General features: G+C 41.3%; 1 protein-coding gene across 4 annotated transcripts in view; it reads right to left on the bottom strand.

Moving 5' to 3' along the window:
- Positions 1–16002, bottom strand: part of LOC119011621 (low-density lipoprotein receptor-related protein 8-like) — an 87276-nt gene that overhangs the window by 13509 nt on the left and 57765 nt on the right. For all 4 annotated transcript variants that reach the window (XM_037084912.1, XM_037084909.1, XM_037084911.1 and 1 more), the window contains 5 exons: positions 14825–14947; positions 9775–9894; positions 9062–9187; positions 4437–4608; positions 2442–2669 (listed from right to left, as the gene is read on the bottom strand). In XM_037084912.1, the coding sequence (XP_036940807.1) occupies positions 2442–2669; positions 4437–4608; positions 9062–9187; positions 9775–9894; positions 14825–14947 (769 nt within the window). The remainder of the gene's footprint in view (positions 1–2441; positions 2670–4436; positions 4609–9061; positions 9188–9774; positions 9895–14824; positions 14948–16002) is intronic.

The raw sequence follows: 16002 nt of genomic DNA, 5'->3' as shown, positions 1-16002 counted from the left end.
CAAAGGAGACATTGTTATTGTGTTATTACGGAGTGTTCATGTAGCGGTGCTGTGGTCAGCAAGAAATGTGAACGCATAAACTTTACTGTGCACAAGAGACACTTGTCCATCACTCGTCTGGAACTTTGACAGTTTTTTGTCGACGCTTCCAGTTTCTGTAGGCGTTGCTCTGCACTTTGTGCCGCTGTCACATAACAAAGAAACTGCTACCACACACCGGGGGGTGTGATTTAATGACTTTATGCCACAGTTTTTTTGCGGTACTAACGAGTCACAAAGAATCCTTCTGTATTTATTTTGAGGAATGCACCAACATTTCTACACAGGCAAGATGACAGAAAAGCAGTGCCTATGCAGTGTACAGCCTGTGGAAAACTCCTGTATAAAACTGCAAAAAATAGGACAGGTGAATGTCAATTTTTTCCAAATAGCTTTGAAATGATTTTCCACCACAGATTGCACACTGCAGCAGAGCCAATACTGTATCTGATTTGATGTCTGGGAACGTCAGTTGCAAGATTTGTGGAAATGTTGTTTCTAGAAGGGCAGAGAGACTGCAAGAAATGTCTGTTAATAACTACTGTAACAAAACCACTTTAGTGGAAGAAACTGCAGCGGAACAAAAGATCTGTGCTGTCCATTCAGCACCAGGAAGCCCTCACACCAGTCAAAAGACCAGCAATGCAGTGACAGAATCATCCTACGTACCAATTCACTCACCACTTCACTGTTCTGCTTGAATTTGTGTTTTTCCGAACATTTTGTAGCTTACAGTAAACTGAGTCTAATGTTGAAGCAGATTCTAAAAAGATGGTTCACGTACTTTAGATTAGATCATATTACTTATATAGAATATAGTTTTTGTTTGTATGTGCATTGTTGTCTTGTGTAGACAGACAGAACTTTTATAATTCCAGAAGAGGTTTCCATTTAATTCAAATCACTGACCTCTCTGATGAGCTCCAACATTATTATTTCCTTACATACATTATTTGTCTCTTGTCAGTTGGAGTACAAAATGTTTATTGGTTTTGTCATTGTCATTATCCGAAACTCGCACTTTCTCTTGCTTTCCAAATCCAATTATGTCATAATTGGAAGCAGCGTGTTCAATTGAACTCTGCGGCTGTGCATTAGTGCTTGTAAGTGCTCTGCTAAATGGAAAACAAGCAAACTTCTTCAGCCATGGCGTTGATTTGTGCTAGGCTTAAACCAAACCCCAAGTGTTTAAACCACCACGTTCGAGAGGTGTTATTGTGCGAGTTGAACGGTTATTGGGCAATATCAGTCAGCAATCACAGCAGCAGAATACACAGTGATTTACACTGTCATTGCTGTGTAAATGCGTATTGCTGACATTAAATGAATTTTCCTGCGAAGACAAAAATCGTTCGGCGTCACGGTAAGAAATCTGTGCCTTCCGGATTCCCGCTGGGCAGTTATGATGGGGTCTGTAATGTGCAGAAAATCTCACTGCGCGTACGTCTCGGTTCAGGCAGTGTGCTTGTTTATTTTTTGGGCTATTTTTGTGCCTGTTTGTGTTCATCTGTGTTTGGATCACCAGAACACAAAAGCTACAGAAGCACAGGCTGGCACAAATTCATAAAGCTCCTCAGATTAGGAGCCATCATCTAGGGCAGAATTTTGAAAAAAAAACAAACAACAACAACTACTGAGTCAGGATGCTAAATGGGTCGCAGGCTTGTTGCCCCCCACCCCCCACCGAATCCCACATAAAGAAAGAAGAGTTCTATTATGTTTATCATTAGACGGGGACCCAGATGTGTATTCAGTGCCTGGGTCTCTGGCTGAAATCACTTAACAAATCTCTATCTAGGGTCATTGACGTTCATATTCAATATTACAGAACAGGGGGGAAAAAGGATCAGTATGATGTCTGCCAGCTTGTTCAAGGAGATAAAGAGGAGGGCAGCACATATAAACTCAGTATGACATCGCTTTGTGCTGACATACTGTAAATTGTTATGGAAATTCAGAGCATGCAGATTAGTAATTAGCATACTTTTAGACATTAGAGATAAACTCTGCAGATCAGTGGATGTTAGTGTTATGAAAACAATCAACAGAAATCTGTGTTTTTCCTCTCATCTCTCAGCATTATCACATAATGCCGTTAATGCTTGATGTCTGATGCCTGATTTCAAGCAAGTTGGGCATTACAACCACTGCAAGACTATAAACTCCAGAGGAAACTGATCACTGATGTAATGAAACAAGTGAAAAGTAGGGTCATTTTCTCGTAAGTTTACAAACAATTGGACTTGGAGTCGCCCTCTGTTGGCCTTTTAAAAAGAATGCAATATAAAGGCACACTCAAAACCAGAGGCCCTGTAACTATTGTATTTTTACAATAGTTTAAGGCATTTCCTATTATCTTCCGGGACAAATAAAGACAACTGCACACATCTTCTCCTCCTTACCCGTGGTGGGGATCCAGCGCTATGGCCCGGGGTTCACTCAGGTCAGTGTTGATGAGAACGCGTCTCTTGGTTGCGTCCACCGAGGCCACAGAGATGGATTTGTCTCCGGAGTCGGCCCAGTACAGGTTGTGCTGGAGCCAGTCCAGAGCCAGACCCACGGGGGTCTGCAGGTTTGAATCCACCAGTGACACCTGCTGGGAGGGGTCGCTGGCCTCGTGGATGAAGGCACTGCGGGGCAAGGGCGATAAAGGGAGAGCAGGAGGAGAGAGTATTTGCGGGGAGGAGAATGTGGAAGTCATAATCTACAGCAAGCCAGACGTTATTGCAAAGTCAATGTGCAGTGGAGGGATGTTGATTACCTGGAGGGGTTCCATTTTGCGATAATGAGTCTGAATACACTCTATTTCTTATTATATGCCACCCTAGCAAATAGATTTACATTTGTATAACATTTGTGATTTCATTAGACGCTAAAGCATTTTACAAACTTTTCCCAAAAAGTAGTAACTACACCTATAAAGATTATTACAATCACCAAGCAAATCCGGCATTAGCCTTATTGGCACATTAATGCGATAAATTGTGAGTGGATATAAAAATGTATGTATGCACACAGACAGGACAGTGACAGGACAAATGATTCGCCTAAAGATGATGTATCATAATGACCGCAGAGTGTCTGCACAGTGCTGTAAAGCGACTGCAGAGTGGAGAGTTGGACTGGTGTGTAAGCGGTAGCCTTGGGCCATGCGCTTAGCAGGTTCATCCGGGGGTTAGCGTCCTTCTTAGGTGGACCACTTATCAGAATAGACAAGGCCTAACTCAGGGGTTGCCCTGCGCGCTAATGATTTGGCCCTGGCAGAGGTGAGGTGAGGGCCAGGCAGCTGTGCTCCTCCAACAGGAATTTCAATTTCAGTTTCCCCCAGAGATCTTCTTTCTTAACATCCATTTTACAAAGAGAACACAGTGCTCCAATTAAAATACACTCATGGGAGAAAACGTAGCTGGGATAACAATAGGAAGGGTGGAGTTAATCTGAAATAATAGCAGGCTTGAGTCATCGAGTCAATGGATTCAATTTCAAAAAACATCAGAAGACTGAACAAATGGATGCTCAATATGTCAAGACCAGGGGATTCGTGTCAGGGTGCCAGAATGTACGTCGCAGTTAGTTAATTTTATTTTTTTGTGTTAACAGTTAAAAGCTTCAGATGCTCCTGTGGTTCATCTTTGAGCTGCCTTTGTCCTCTCTGCTGTCAGAGTTTCACACAAAGCATAGGGACATGGACTTCATCATGCATTCAGGTGCACTTCCAAGTCAGAAATCTGTATTCGAATGGCCACAAAGGTTGTTTGAATGGAAACGTTTTCGTTCAGCACTTTTAATAATCAGATGCTAAAATCATAACAGTATTACACTTGCTTGTCCCCGAGCAGATTTTAACCAGAAATCTCTAAAACCATTTAAATCAATTTCTAATTTCTGATATGTTTAATGATACTCCATGTAAATACTCAGCACTACTTCTCTCAGAAATTCCAAATAGAAGAGTCAATGTGACTGAAATAATCCTAATTGAAATTGATACTTGAAAAATGAAGGTTAAGATTGCGATCTAAATTCAAGGGCTCCTGTGGTACCCTACTGACCACTAGTGGCGCCACGCAGTGATTATCAGATCCTTGTGTAGTTTGCACATTCAGCACACTTGGGGATACAAGGATAAACAAGATTTGCACGATGCATTTTGTGGAAAGTTTATGGCAATGAATGTAAACAAAACTTATTTTTGTTTACCAAAAAAATAAATAAATAAATAAAATAAAATTCACAGTGTACCTTTAATGTTTGGAATTTAAAAATGTAAATTAAAATCAGGTTGGTTTTCAAATCCACAATCAATTTTTCTGGCCTAAGACAATGCTTTTGAATTTAAATTAGATTGATGATAATGACTCCTGTTACTGCTCCTCTCTAAACTGTTCTTGGTTTACCTGTAGATCTTCCGGTGAAAGCGATCACACCAGAAGATTCGATTGTTGGCCACGTCCAGGTCCAGGGCCACAGCGTTCTTCTGGGTGGACACCACCTGGCTGTAGTCCCTCTTCACCAGGTCGATGCGCCGGATCTCATGCCGGTTGGTGAACAGCAAGTAAGGGCTCTTCCCTGCAAGCAAACCAGAGAATATTCAAGGCTCTGCATATGTGTGCAGAAATCTTGGCCTAAGCATGGGTGAGTTTAGCCAGCGGAAATTTACAGTCACAGTCACAGTGCAAAGCAATTTAGAAAAGGGGCTGAGCTAGGATCAATAGATTGCTAGTAAGAGGAATAAATTGTTGGTAGGTGGAGGTCGGATGTGCTTCAATAATGACCAGTCCTTTGACAATTTGGTAAAGTGCCAAACCGACCTGTAGCAGAAAGCTGCCCTCGTTCAGGAGCTGCAGAGATTGTCTATACGCAGCATCTTTTTCTTTAATGAATTCAACTCAAGTGTGGTGTAATAAAGTAAGTTTCATCTTTAAAACTTCAAAACACACTCTGAGGAAACGTGGTCTGGATTAAGCCTGGATTAGAAATAAGAAATAATTGCAGTGCCTTCACATCTGTCAATATGAAATAAAAAATATAGAGCATTTCTCTGCTGTGAAGAAGGCAAACAAGAGGAGGATGGCACTAAGCCTGAGAGATTGCTTTTTCAGCACGCCATTATAAAGGTTTTTGTGCTGCACTCAGGATGGTTGACCACGATGGGAGAAGCTGCGTGTGAGGGAATGATGTGGCCTGTTCTCTCCAGTAATAACGCCAAGGCTTCACCAGAGTCAAAAAGCCTTGAAGCTTAACGCGCTGCACATTTGTAGCACAGGAGTCGATACTCTAAATGCCATCTTTGGACATAGATAAATAACACAACAAAGCTTGTGTGATACGGCTCAATATCTTCCTCTAACAAGAGTAAGGGGACAATAATCCTTCATTAAAAACTGCTGAATAGCAGCTGTATTGATCAGCGTGTCTGTATGCATCATTAAGCTGTACGCTCCTTATTATCGTCTCCTCGCAGATATAGATCAGCGGTACCTCAGCAACGCTATGAAAAGCAAGCTGTCAACTTTCACACAGGAGGTGGAACTAAAGAGACATGAATGAGCACGCGCGCGCTGAAAGACGAGAATAGTCAGTCGGTTCCTCGGAGAGCTGACAAACAACCTTCAACAAAGTTAAATCAGACAGATGTCTTGTCCTTGTCTGAGCCACCCAACACAAACCAATAAGAATCAGTTACTGAGTTTCAGAACGCAACAGAATAATGTTAATAGAGTCTGTGGGGTGGTTACGATTTGCAGGTCTCACCCGGCAGCTGAATGCATCTCAAATGTCATGTGATCACGTGAGATTAGATCTCCCATTCCCCATTCCATTTCCCATTTGATTTTATCAGTGGGAATTCTGTGACCACAATCATCCACGGCCATGCTAGCTGCTCTCTGAGGCTGCCCTGAGCTAAACGCTAATGCCAGAATAGTAACATGCTTACAGTGGCAATGCTAACATGTAAAAAGCTAAGATGTATTGTTTACCACGATCATCAACACTGTTTATCATGCTAACATTTGCTAGTTAGTAATTAATGCAAACCGCCGCTGAAGCTGATTAATTACAAAGCGTTTAGTCATAAACCAAAGCACACTCGAAAAAAAATTGGATGTGTGATTTATTAGTTAAGACAGAAAGAACATGAATTGCAAATACTTTTATGCATGTATGTCATTTTACAGCTTATGTGACAGTGTTACTTTCACTTCAGCATCATAAATGAATAGAATATTTACATGGAATTAAAATATTTAAAATGGTATGTATGAGCTTTTGTTTAAAACATCATCAAATAATGACTTATGTTATGGTACCACTCTGGTACCATGGTCTCCCCCATCCTGGTTATGAAAACCTCTTTGTGGTGCCAAAAGAGATTCAGGGCATGAGCAAAGCTACAATGATCAAACTCTGGAAAGCATGAATGTCTGTAAAAATGTCATGGCAATCCATCAAATCTCATTCGGACGACCAACACTGGCCATCCTCAGAGCTATGCGGCTAGCTTGGTTAAAAATACATATTTGCTTTCTGCCAAAGAGCAATAGAGGAGGACTGCAGTGGATATTTGAATACTTGAAAAAGAAAAACACACTCAAAAATCACAAAATTGGAAAGAAAGCTGGAAACAAACCCCTGATATGACAATGTGAAATCACGCTGTCAAAATATTCACTTCAAGTGGAGACTGTGTTTGTCATGCTACAGTATTACCACTCAGTGCTTTTAACACTGAGCACCTACCTCACCGTGTGTCCTTCTTTCCTTTTGGGTTCAATCACACCTATTTTTAGAGCTGTCCACACCAGGATAAGGTCACCCAGAATGCATTTTAATTAGCCCCAAATATGAACAGGGGCTTTTATATTATCATGACTTTATGTTTGGATCCTTATAATTCTGGCAGGGAAAAAAGCCAAGAAGGTGACAGTTACATTAACAGTGCGTGCCTGCAGGGAGGGTTTTATCAGTCTGGTTAGCAACTACAGCCCACCTTTGTCTTGTAACATCTATATTGAGCCTGTTTTCATTCTGACACTGCATGGTAATAGGATGGCAGCTGCAGCCGGCTATCTCTAGAGGCAGATATGATATTCTCTCATTAATGGCTCGCTTGCCTCGGTTCCCCGTTTGACAGTTTGTGTCGTAGCCTCTTTGTAGTATCCTGCACATTCCCGCTCTCCTTCCTCTTCCAAGCCCAATGCCTGAATGATGACAGTGATGTTCAGGGCTAAGCGTTCTCAAGAACTGGCCATTACAATGACAATATATCCAACCCGTCTAAAGAGGAAAATGGCCCCCTGTTGGCTTTACGGGCTGTCACAGCAGCTGCAGTTTTCATTGCCTCAAAACCAAGCGGTGGAACTGCTGCAATCACTGAGATTTGGCTTTTTGACACAAGGCCAGACACAGAGCTCTCTCCTGGCCACAATAAACTCATAGCAAACACACGGGCCAGTCATGCACACAGTAATACACGAGTGAAGACAGAGGCTGGGGGCAGATACAGTCCAAACACATATACAGTGTGCACAAATGCAAACAAACACACAGACACACACACACAGAACACGAGTGCTGTGCTTCGATAGGAGTTCGGTTTAATTGAGGCAAATGAAATCACAACATTTGACAGCCACTGGGGCCGAATCACCACATTTCGTTTGACTCACTGTTTCCTGCCAATTAAATAATGAACATTTTGGAGGCAAATGAAGTGTAAACACATAAACTGGCTTCTCGCTCTCTAATCCTTTTGCTCACAGCTCTTGGCCATAGTTGGAGGTCAAAGAAAATTAATTGGCCTCCAAGCAGTTCACTTTGTTCTCCACTAGTCTAACAACTGTTGTCAACAAGCCTGACGGAGACCAGATTCAATCTGTTGTAATTAGCCTCCACCGTGACTCAGCCAGGTACCCCCGAAGAGTTGCTACACCTAATTAGAAGTGTTCAGCGTGGTTGAACACATCAGTCTGTCACTCATGAAACTGTCTAATGGGACGGGACAATGGAGGACACATTTGGCCTGTGTGTGTGGTTGCCTTGATGATGCCTGATTTTTTTTATTTCTGGATTTAGCAATTATGTCAAGCGAGTGCAGAGCCATGATAAGAACCTCAGAGCAGAGAGATGTTCGTGATTATGTGATGACGATGGTTTGACTCTGTGGCAGAAGAGCTGAGAGTGAAGTGTTGCAGTAATGAGCGACGGAATATCTTGAGAGAATGTCTTGTTTTCAACAGCCCAGCACAGCATTTTAATCTTAAACTAGGACATATCATTACATCGCTAAACTGGTTATAACAGCAACTATGTAGGTTATGAACATACATAAATATAAACCAACAGAAAATTTGATTTAACCTAAGTGTAATCACAAATAAAATCATGATCTGCACGTCAACATTTTACATTTTTGCTGATCCTCATTTTCAGCCTCATTCTGATTTTACAGTTTATGCATCTGCACACCTATTTTTCAGTGAACAGCTCCAGTTTTCCTGCACATGTTGTAGGCTGCTTAGTGTTAGTTTATCGTGTGCTGTACATATCAGGCTCCTTGTTAAAACTTGTCATAATCTGACATAAAAATCAGCAGAAAATCATAATCGGCCAGTTTCAGAAGGTGCTGATGGAGAGCAAAGTGTTCTTATTTGTTAGATAGCATTTCAGGTTAGCTATTTTTGATGCATTTTTAACAAATTAAGCTTTTAAAAAGTGATAGAGATGTGTCCCTAGCGTCCCCAGTTGACATTTACTATCATAAATGACAAATTTGTCCTCCCTGCAGCGGACCCGGGTTCGACTCCTGGCCTGGGTCCCTTTGCTGCGTGTCCCTCCCTCTCTCTCTATTTCTATTTCCTGTCAAATCTTCATCTGATCTATCAATAAAGCCATAAAGGCCAAAAAAAAAGAATACTTAAAAAAAAAGATTAATCAATTATAAAAAAATATTTGGAAATTAATTTTCTTTCCACCAACTAATTTTCTTTGTATCTACTAATCTTTGCAGCCCTCGACTCACCTTCTGCCTTGCAGGTCTTGGTAACAGGGTCCATCTCGTAACCTTCATAGCATTCACACTTAAAATCCCCCTTGTAGTTAATGCAGATCTGGCTGCAGGCGTCCGGGTTCTCACACTCGTCAATGTCTGCAGGGAGAAGAGGCGGGAGGAGTTATCAATCAACTGAGTGAGACGCAGCCAGTGACTAATTCACCCTCATGAGCTGCACTCGACAACTAAATTCTCAAAATGGAAATGATTTTAGGAGCATAATGGCTGTAATGGATGAGTAAATATGCACATATATAACTGCCAGTCCTGGAGAAAGACACAGACATGCCGTCATTGGCAGTTAACAGGAGGAAAGAAGTGGAGAGCGAGACAGGGCGTGTCCCCGTCGACCTCTCTCTTCTGCCTCCTTCTAGCACATCTCAGGCTTTCTTCCTCGGGTGTGATGGGGAAACGTTAGTGTTAAAAGGATGGGGAAGGGTGTGAAGGACATAGTGTGTGTGAGAGAGCGAGCAGTGTGACTGTGCTCGTTTCCCTGTGGGAGTGACAGGCTGGGCGCACTAAACAAAGACAGACAGCTAGAGAGCTGCAAGCAGCCCAAAGCAATACACCACACATACACACACACAGACAGACTAGTAGCTTGATCTGCAGCCTGACTGCCACTCCAATTTTTTATTTATTTATCTTTTTTAAATCTGTCTATCTAAAGTGTCTTTATTTACCACCACAGGTCTTTTTGTCCAGTAGCTGATAGCCAGTGGGGCACTGGCACTCGAAGCCGATCGGTCGGTCCATGCAGACATGGGAGCAGCCTCCGTTGTTGATCATACACTCATTCAGCCCTGGGAGAGAGAAAGGAAGCCACTGGTCAAATGCAGCAAATCACAGAGCAGGTAGAGACATAATGGTCGCCCAGCAGATCATTCAAAAAGGTCTCATTTACTGTTAAATATTACAGAAAAATGTGCAGGAGCAGAGGAATGGCCTGTGATATTTGATAAAGGTGCATAAATATGTGTGGCACATAGGTGGGAAATGGATATCATATTCACAATCTCCATTTGATCTCGGCTCTTGTGCTCAGCTTTTTTCCATGCTTTTCAAATCCTTATCAGATGTTCTCACAAGTGAAAAAGGGAATCAAAGAGACACCACATCACACACGGTAAGCCCTTAAACCAAGAATCAGGTCCATCGGCACGGATATGAAATATGCGTGTAGAGGGGATTAACGCTGTGGACTGGGATTGCGAGATGCCCCCATAAGGATCTGTGACAGGAGTGGCTGAGGACATCTAAATTAAAACAGACACAGCCCTTAAATACAAGCAGAGTGATGTAAAAACATCCGGAGAATGAAAAAAAGAGAAGAAAAACACGAGACGTAAAAAACACAACCACTCTCATTTAAAACTAGGTCAAAGCAGCTGGCACAAGGTTGGTACACAATAAAGGCAGAGGCAGTCAGATTTGATTGTGCTGCACGAAATGAAATGAAAATGTGACGAAAGTCACCGCCTGAGATTTTAGGGTCAGTTTTTATAAACCATAAATTGATATATCTGAGAATACAGTGTCATCTAACAACCGCACATGCAAAGGGTTTCACTTTTTTTTCAATCAACCCTTCAGGGCACTTTCCTCTCCATGTTCGTTTGGAGCAAAAAAAATCAAAATAAACTAGATTGTTTAAATAAATCACAGAGGGTAAGCCAACTTAGTGAAAGCTAAGATCACCGAGAAAATAAAAAAAATCTCCCTCCAACACTTCACTCGACAGGGTTTGCTTTCCACACAAACAATTGAGCGTGACTGAACAATGAACAACTGGAAAGAGGTGATAAAGAGAAGAGTGGTTTAACTGAAACTCCTCAGTACGAGAGTGCTTAATTCTGTCAACAGCATCCAGCCCAATCTAGTGAAACACATTTGTCAGTAGCCAGGCAGCTTTACATCATCAGTCATAGAAGGCAGGGATAGTGGCTGTCTGTGCGTGAGTTTGGCATATCATCAGTGAACTATCACCAAGACTGGCTGTTGTTTTACAGTCAAGCTTCATTTGTTAAAGATATAAAGAACAAACTGAAAAAAAAAAAAAAATCCTTCATTTCAGTTTTCAGATTTTCACACAAAGCTCCAACTTGAATCACAGCTGGCTTTTCTTCCCCACGGTGCGTAAAGTAACACATTTCTAGTCATGGAGCGAGACATCTCGCCTCCGTTCGATCGGGTGAGAAATGCCCATATACATTAGCCAAAAAGCATAATATGACCTCATAAAAGTAGTACTGTCATATTTTCATGAAGTGAATATGTTTTCATATTAAACTTTTTTTTGGGGGGGGGGATGTTTCGTGTTTACAAAGGAAGAAAAAGGACGATTTTACTGTTTGCAGTTCTGCTAGCTTCACATCCCCATCATATGTGATGCTAAAGGAACATTTTATAAAAAAACATTCTCGCTTGAGAGTTCAGCAGGTTGCCTGGCAACCTCATGGCAACGACTCCAGGAAGAATACCCACACATACACAAAGCTACTTGTTGTTTTTACACATTTATTTCTGTGTGGATTGAACAAACTAAATATAACATGTTAATGACCTTTAGAGACATGTAGGCGGATTCAGTTGACTTTAGACTGAACCAGAATAACTGTATCCCTCCATTTCCAGTCTTTGCATTAAGCTTAGAGGTTTCATATGTAACGTTCAGACATGAGAGTTGTGTCTTGTCATCAAACTCTTTGCAAGGAAGCAAATGAGTCCTCATAAAAAAACTTACGTCAACGGTGCACTATGTAGTTTTGGGGGATGAATTTTTAACGATTTTCATTTCACTGATTTTTAATGTCCAAACAAACTAACCAAATAAAACCCTCTATATTATCATGACTGAATAAACCGAATGAACAAACTGACCTTAAAAGGACGACACAAAGCCCATGTTGGCAAATGCTTTTTATGTTGTAACACACTACATGGGCAAAAACAGCATTCATGCAAGAGAAATTCTGTGATTACTCTGTAATTCTATAATCGCAGGGAAGTTAAACTGATGCCATTTCTCATGACCCGCATTAAAATGATGAAAGTCAGCTTTGAGAAACATGTTTGTTTACTATACAGCACTACACTGACTGCAGGGATTCAAGATCACCCAGTATGAATAGTCTCATCCCTGGAGCTATGAGGAAAGTCATTTGCACAACGTCAGACACTTATTCTTTATTTATTATAAAAAAAACAAACAAAAAAAAACAAGAGAGGAAGTTGACATTCCAAAGATTGAGTGAAGGTAACTTTTGTGAGAAACTGTTCCTCTTTGCTTTGTGTCAGTGCCAGCAGGCTTTGAGCGCTTCGACCGCCAGCATTAAATTCCCGTCTCTAATTCAGCTGGATGGGTGACAGCAACCTGCCACTCACAGTAACTCCCGCTAACTCCTGTCTTGTCAGTTCAGAATTGACTGCAGACGCTAGGAAGACCAAGATGTAGCTGTATTTGAAGGGGCTGCCTGATTTCTGTTTCTTTGAAAGACGCCCCAGGAGAGGCCACGTGTGACAACAGTTTTTTTTCCAAGTCGCTTCCAAGGACAGCCATGATTTAGAGGTCACTCCTGCCTTCCCATGGGCAAGCATATATGACGTCGATCCTCCTCCACCCCACCTCCGTCCGTCTTTCTCTCCCTCTCTCACCATGGTAACCCATTATGTACTACCTATTTTCAGCTGTTCCTCTCAGTCAAGCTGGAAGTGATGGTGCCGTGTTAAGGAATACATGGTGTGCCAAGTAATGAGTCAGTACTGTGGTAATATGCCATTATTTCTAATGAGATGGGAAACGCAGAAAAACATTAGCTTGTGCGCCGAGAGAGAGATGTGTTGTCTTTATTTTCCCCTGATGTGAGGCTGGTGCTGCAAATGCAATCACACCAAATATCTACGCATACACAGTGCGTTCCAGAGCAATGGGGAGTATTTTCAGTGTCCATGTGTGTATTTATTTTTGTGTGTGTGCGTGCATTTTGGTTGGGGAACATCTTGCGAGTAAACGGCTGAGTGAGCAGAGCGATGAGCTAGGTGAGTGTGGACACGCTTTTAATGAGCTGAGAACAAGACCTGAGTTGAAGGAGAGAGGGAGGGAGACGTGAGGAAATAGATGGAAGTGGAGGAGTATTACTCTCTGGAATACCTGTTTCCATCTTGCAATTTCTGTCCCTGGCAGAGGTCAGTCTACTCTGTCTGCTGTCACTTTTCCCCCCTCTCAAATGTATGATTCTCTGAGGTAATGTCATGCGGTGAGAGCCTCTGTCCGCTTCTCATTCTGTCATGTCAGAAACTCTCTTACCAAGCTCTTCAAAACCTGTGAACAGTCCGGCTGGTTCGCCAGACTTTACAAACACAGCTTAGTAAGCAGGCATGGTTAGAAATCTTAAACCATTAGAAGATAAAACCATGTCAGCAAGGTGCATTTAACAAACACACAAAGACACTAACAAACTAGCACGTGCTAAGTTTTGCCTACTTATTCCCAAATGTCCAATAGATCTATTTCAGCAACATATTTAGTCCAAAACATGGTATTCCATGATTACACAGATGCTTTTTCATGTTTTTATCAGTCACAAAACTCTCATTTCACTGCAGAGCCCATTAGCCCTCCACCACGGAGATCCTGCGATGGCGGCTCATTTGAGCAAACAGGAGCTTCTAAGCTTGCCCTGGAGCCTAAACTGGCCAACGAGTGATCCATAGACAAGTGACTCACTCTCTCATCTTATTCCTCCCTCTTGAGTCACTTCGACATCAGCATCTGGATGATTGATGCATCATGTTGCTAGTAAGATTTGAGATCCAGTGATCTATAGTTTATTATACGTTTTAAAGCCATAGCCTTGGAATTTATGGGTTGTCTCTCAATATAATCACTTATTTTTGACTATTTTATATGCACAAAGGTGGTGTAAATTAGGACATAAAGATCTGTAATTAAGTTTTGTTGCTCTAAAACAGATATTGTTATGAAATTTGACTATATGATGAAGACCGTTTTGTGTTCCAGCTTGTAGGAGCTTAACAGATCATCTGCAGGCTTGTTAAATAAAAATAATAAAAATAATACTAATAAATAAAGAAGTCAGTGTGTTCAAACTTCTATAGTGTTTTATTGTGAGAAACTTGGGAAGAAAATTAAGCTCATAAACTTTCAAAAGAGCCTAATACCATGTGTGTACTCCACAATTTACTTCAGGCTAGACTGGGATAGGCGATAATTTTACAAACATTTTCATGAATAAGAACAGGTCAGCACAGAGCAACAAACTCTCAATGCTTTGTTTCCTTAACGGAGACATCGCTTTTGTTTAGTTGCGGTCAGTAAAACAGGTTGAGAGGTAACAGTATACAGAGATTGGAAGAGAGACGGAGAAGGGAGATTATCGCAGAGCAGGAGAAGGATTTTTCTACCGTTTGATGGTAATTAGTTCATGCAGGCTCTTGCTCTGATCAACAGAGTCGGCAGCTAATTTGAGTGAGCCTCCGAAAGCCTTTGCAATGCAAGGTAATAGGAGGGAGGTAGTTGCATTTTGTCATGGCAAACATGATTACGCTTCTACATTAACTGCTTGAAACCATTTACAATACATATGTACATGCTGCTTCTTTGCACGAGGCTGAGACAAATGATCTGCTGACACACACTGGAGAGTAAAAGAAAGCTATAAGCACACCAGGTGAAAACTCAGCTAAGACAAGGTCACAACAAAGTCCTCTTACCGCACTCTTTCTTAGGCTCATCTGATCTGTCCTTGCAGTCCTTGACAGAGTCACACACCTTGGAGCTATCGATGCACTCCCCGTTCTTACACAGAAACTTCAGGGGTCCCTCACATTTGGTGGCTGCAACAGAAAATCAGAAGGTACAATCAAGCATCTTCACTATAAACTTCACGAGGATACATTTGCACAAGCTACTGCACACTGATTCACAACCTCGTGCATCTCAAAGGGTGTTGCTGTCAAATTTAAAATCTCCAGTGGTTCGGCAAATTACTGAAGGCTCGCATGAATCAAGTGACAGCAAAAAAATACTTCCCGCTCAGACATTCATATTAGCATAACATAAAAAAGTCTAGTGAAATGAAAACTGAACTATTTGGTCCAGTTTCACAGTGCCAGGGCTTAATTTCCTGCAAAATAATTTTGCAGCACCCTGGTAAATTATGCATCATAGAGAGAGAGAGCGAGAGAGAGAGAGAGAATGCAATCAGCTCACACAAAGCACTGTGCTGAATCCACACAACAGAACAGCAGTGGTCATTATAGCAATTCATTTCACAATAATCTACAGTATGGTCCAGCATGTCATACAAGTATACCTATATGGAAGTTTAAAGGAAGTTATTATTCTTATGGTATTAATGAAATCAACCCGTTTTAAATATATAATGTATAGTCTGCATTTTTTCTGCAGTAGCTACTTTACATTCTGTCACTGAGTCTCGACATAGTTGTCTTCATTGTTATCCCAAATTCAGATGGATTCAGGCACTCTGGAAAAACAAAACGCACAACAGAATGACAATATGTTGTCATACTGGTGTTGTTTTGTTTACAATAGAATGAAATATATTAAATAAAATATAAAATTTCAAGTGTATAATCTGATGTAAAGATTCTAATTAGCTTCTGCTAAAATGATAGCCGGTATGTATCACTCTCTTCACACAGCATCAGAACTGTATCCAGTTGCCGCTGATGCAATGAACACTTCCTAAAGATCCTGCTTCACCTAAAAAGCATTCACTTGGCCAAAAATGCAAGACATTACATTTGCGCTTCATCAATTCTTGTATTTGACATAACTCTATATTAGATTCAAACCACAAGCTGAATAACAATTAATAGCACAAACACAAGGTAGACAAGCACATACAAAGGGAGTTATAGTAAAC

Source organism: Acanthopagrus latus, chromosome 21 (genome assembly GCF_904848185.1).
Source record: "Acanthopagrus latus isolate v.2019 chromosome 21, fAcaLat1.1, whole genome shotgun sequence".
NCBI classification, from domain to species: Eukaryota; Metazoa; Chordata; class Actinopteri; order Spariformes; family Sparidae; genus Acanthopagrus; species Acanthopagrus latus.
This window is presented reverse-complemented; position numbering and strand designations above follow the sequence as displayed.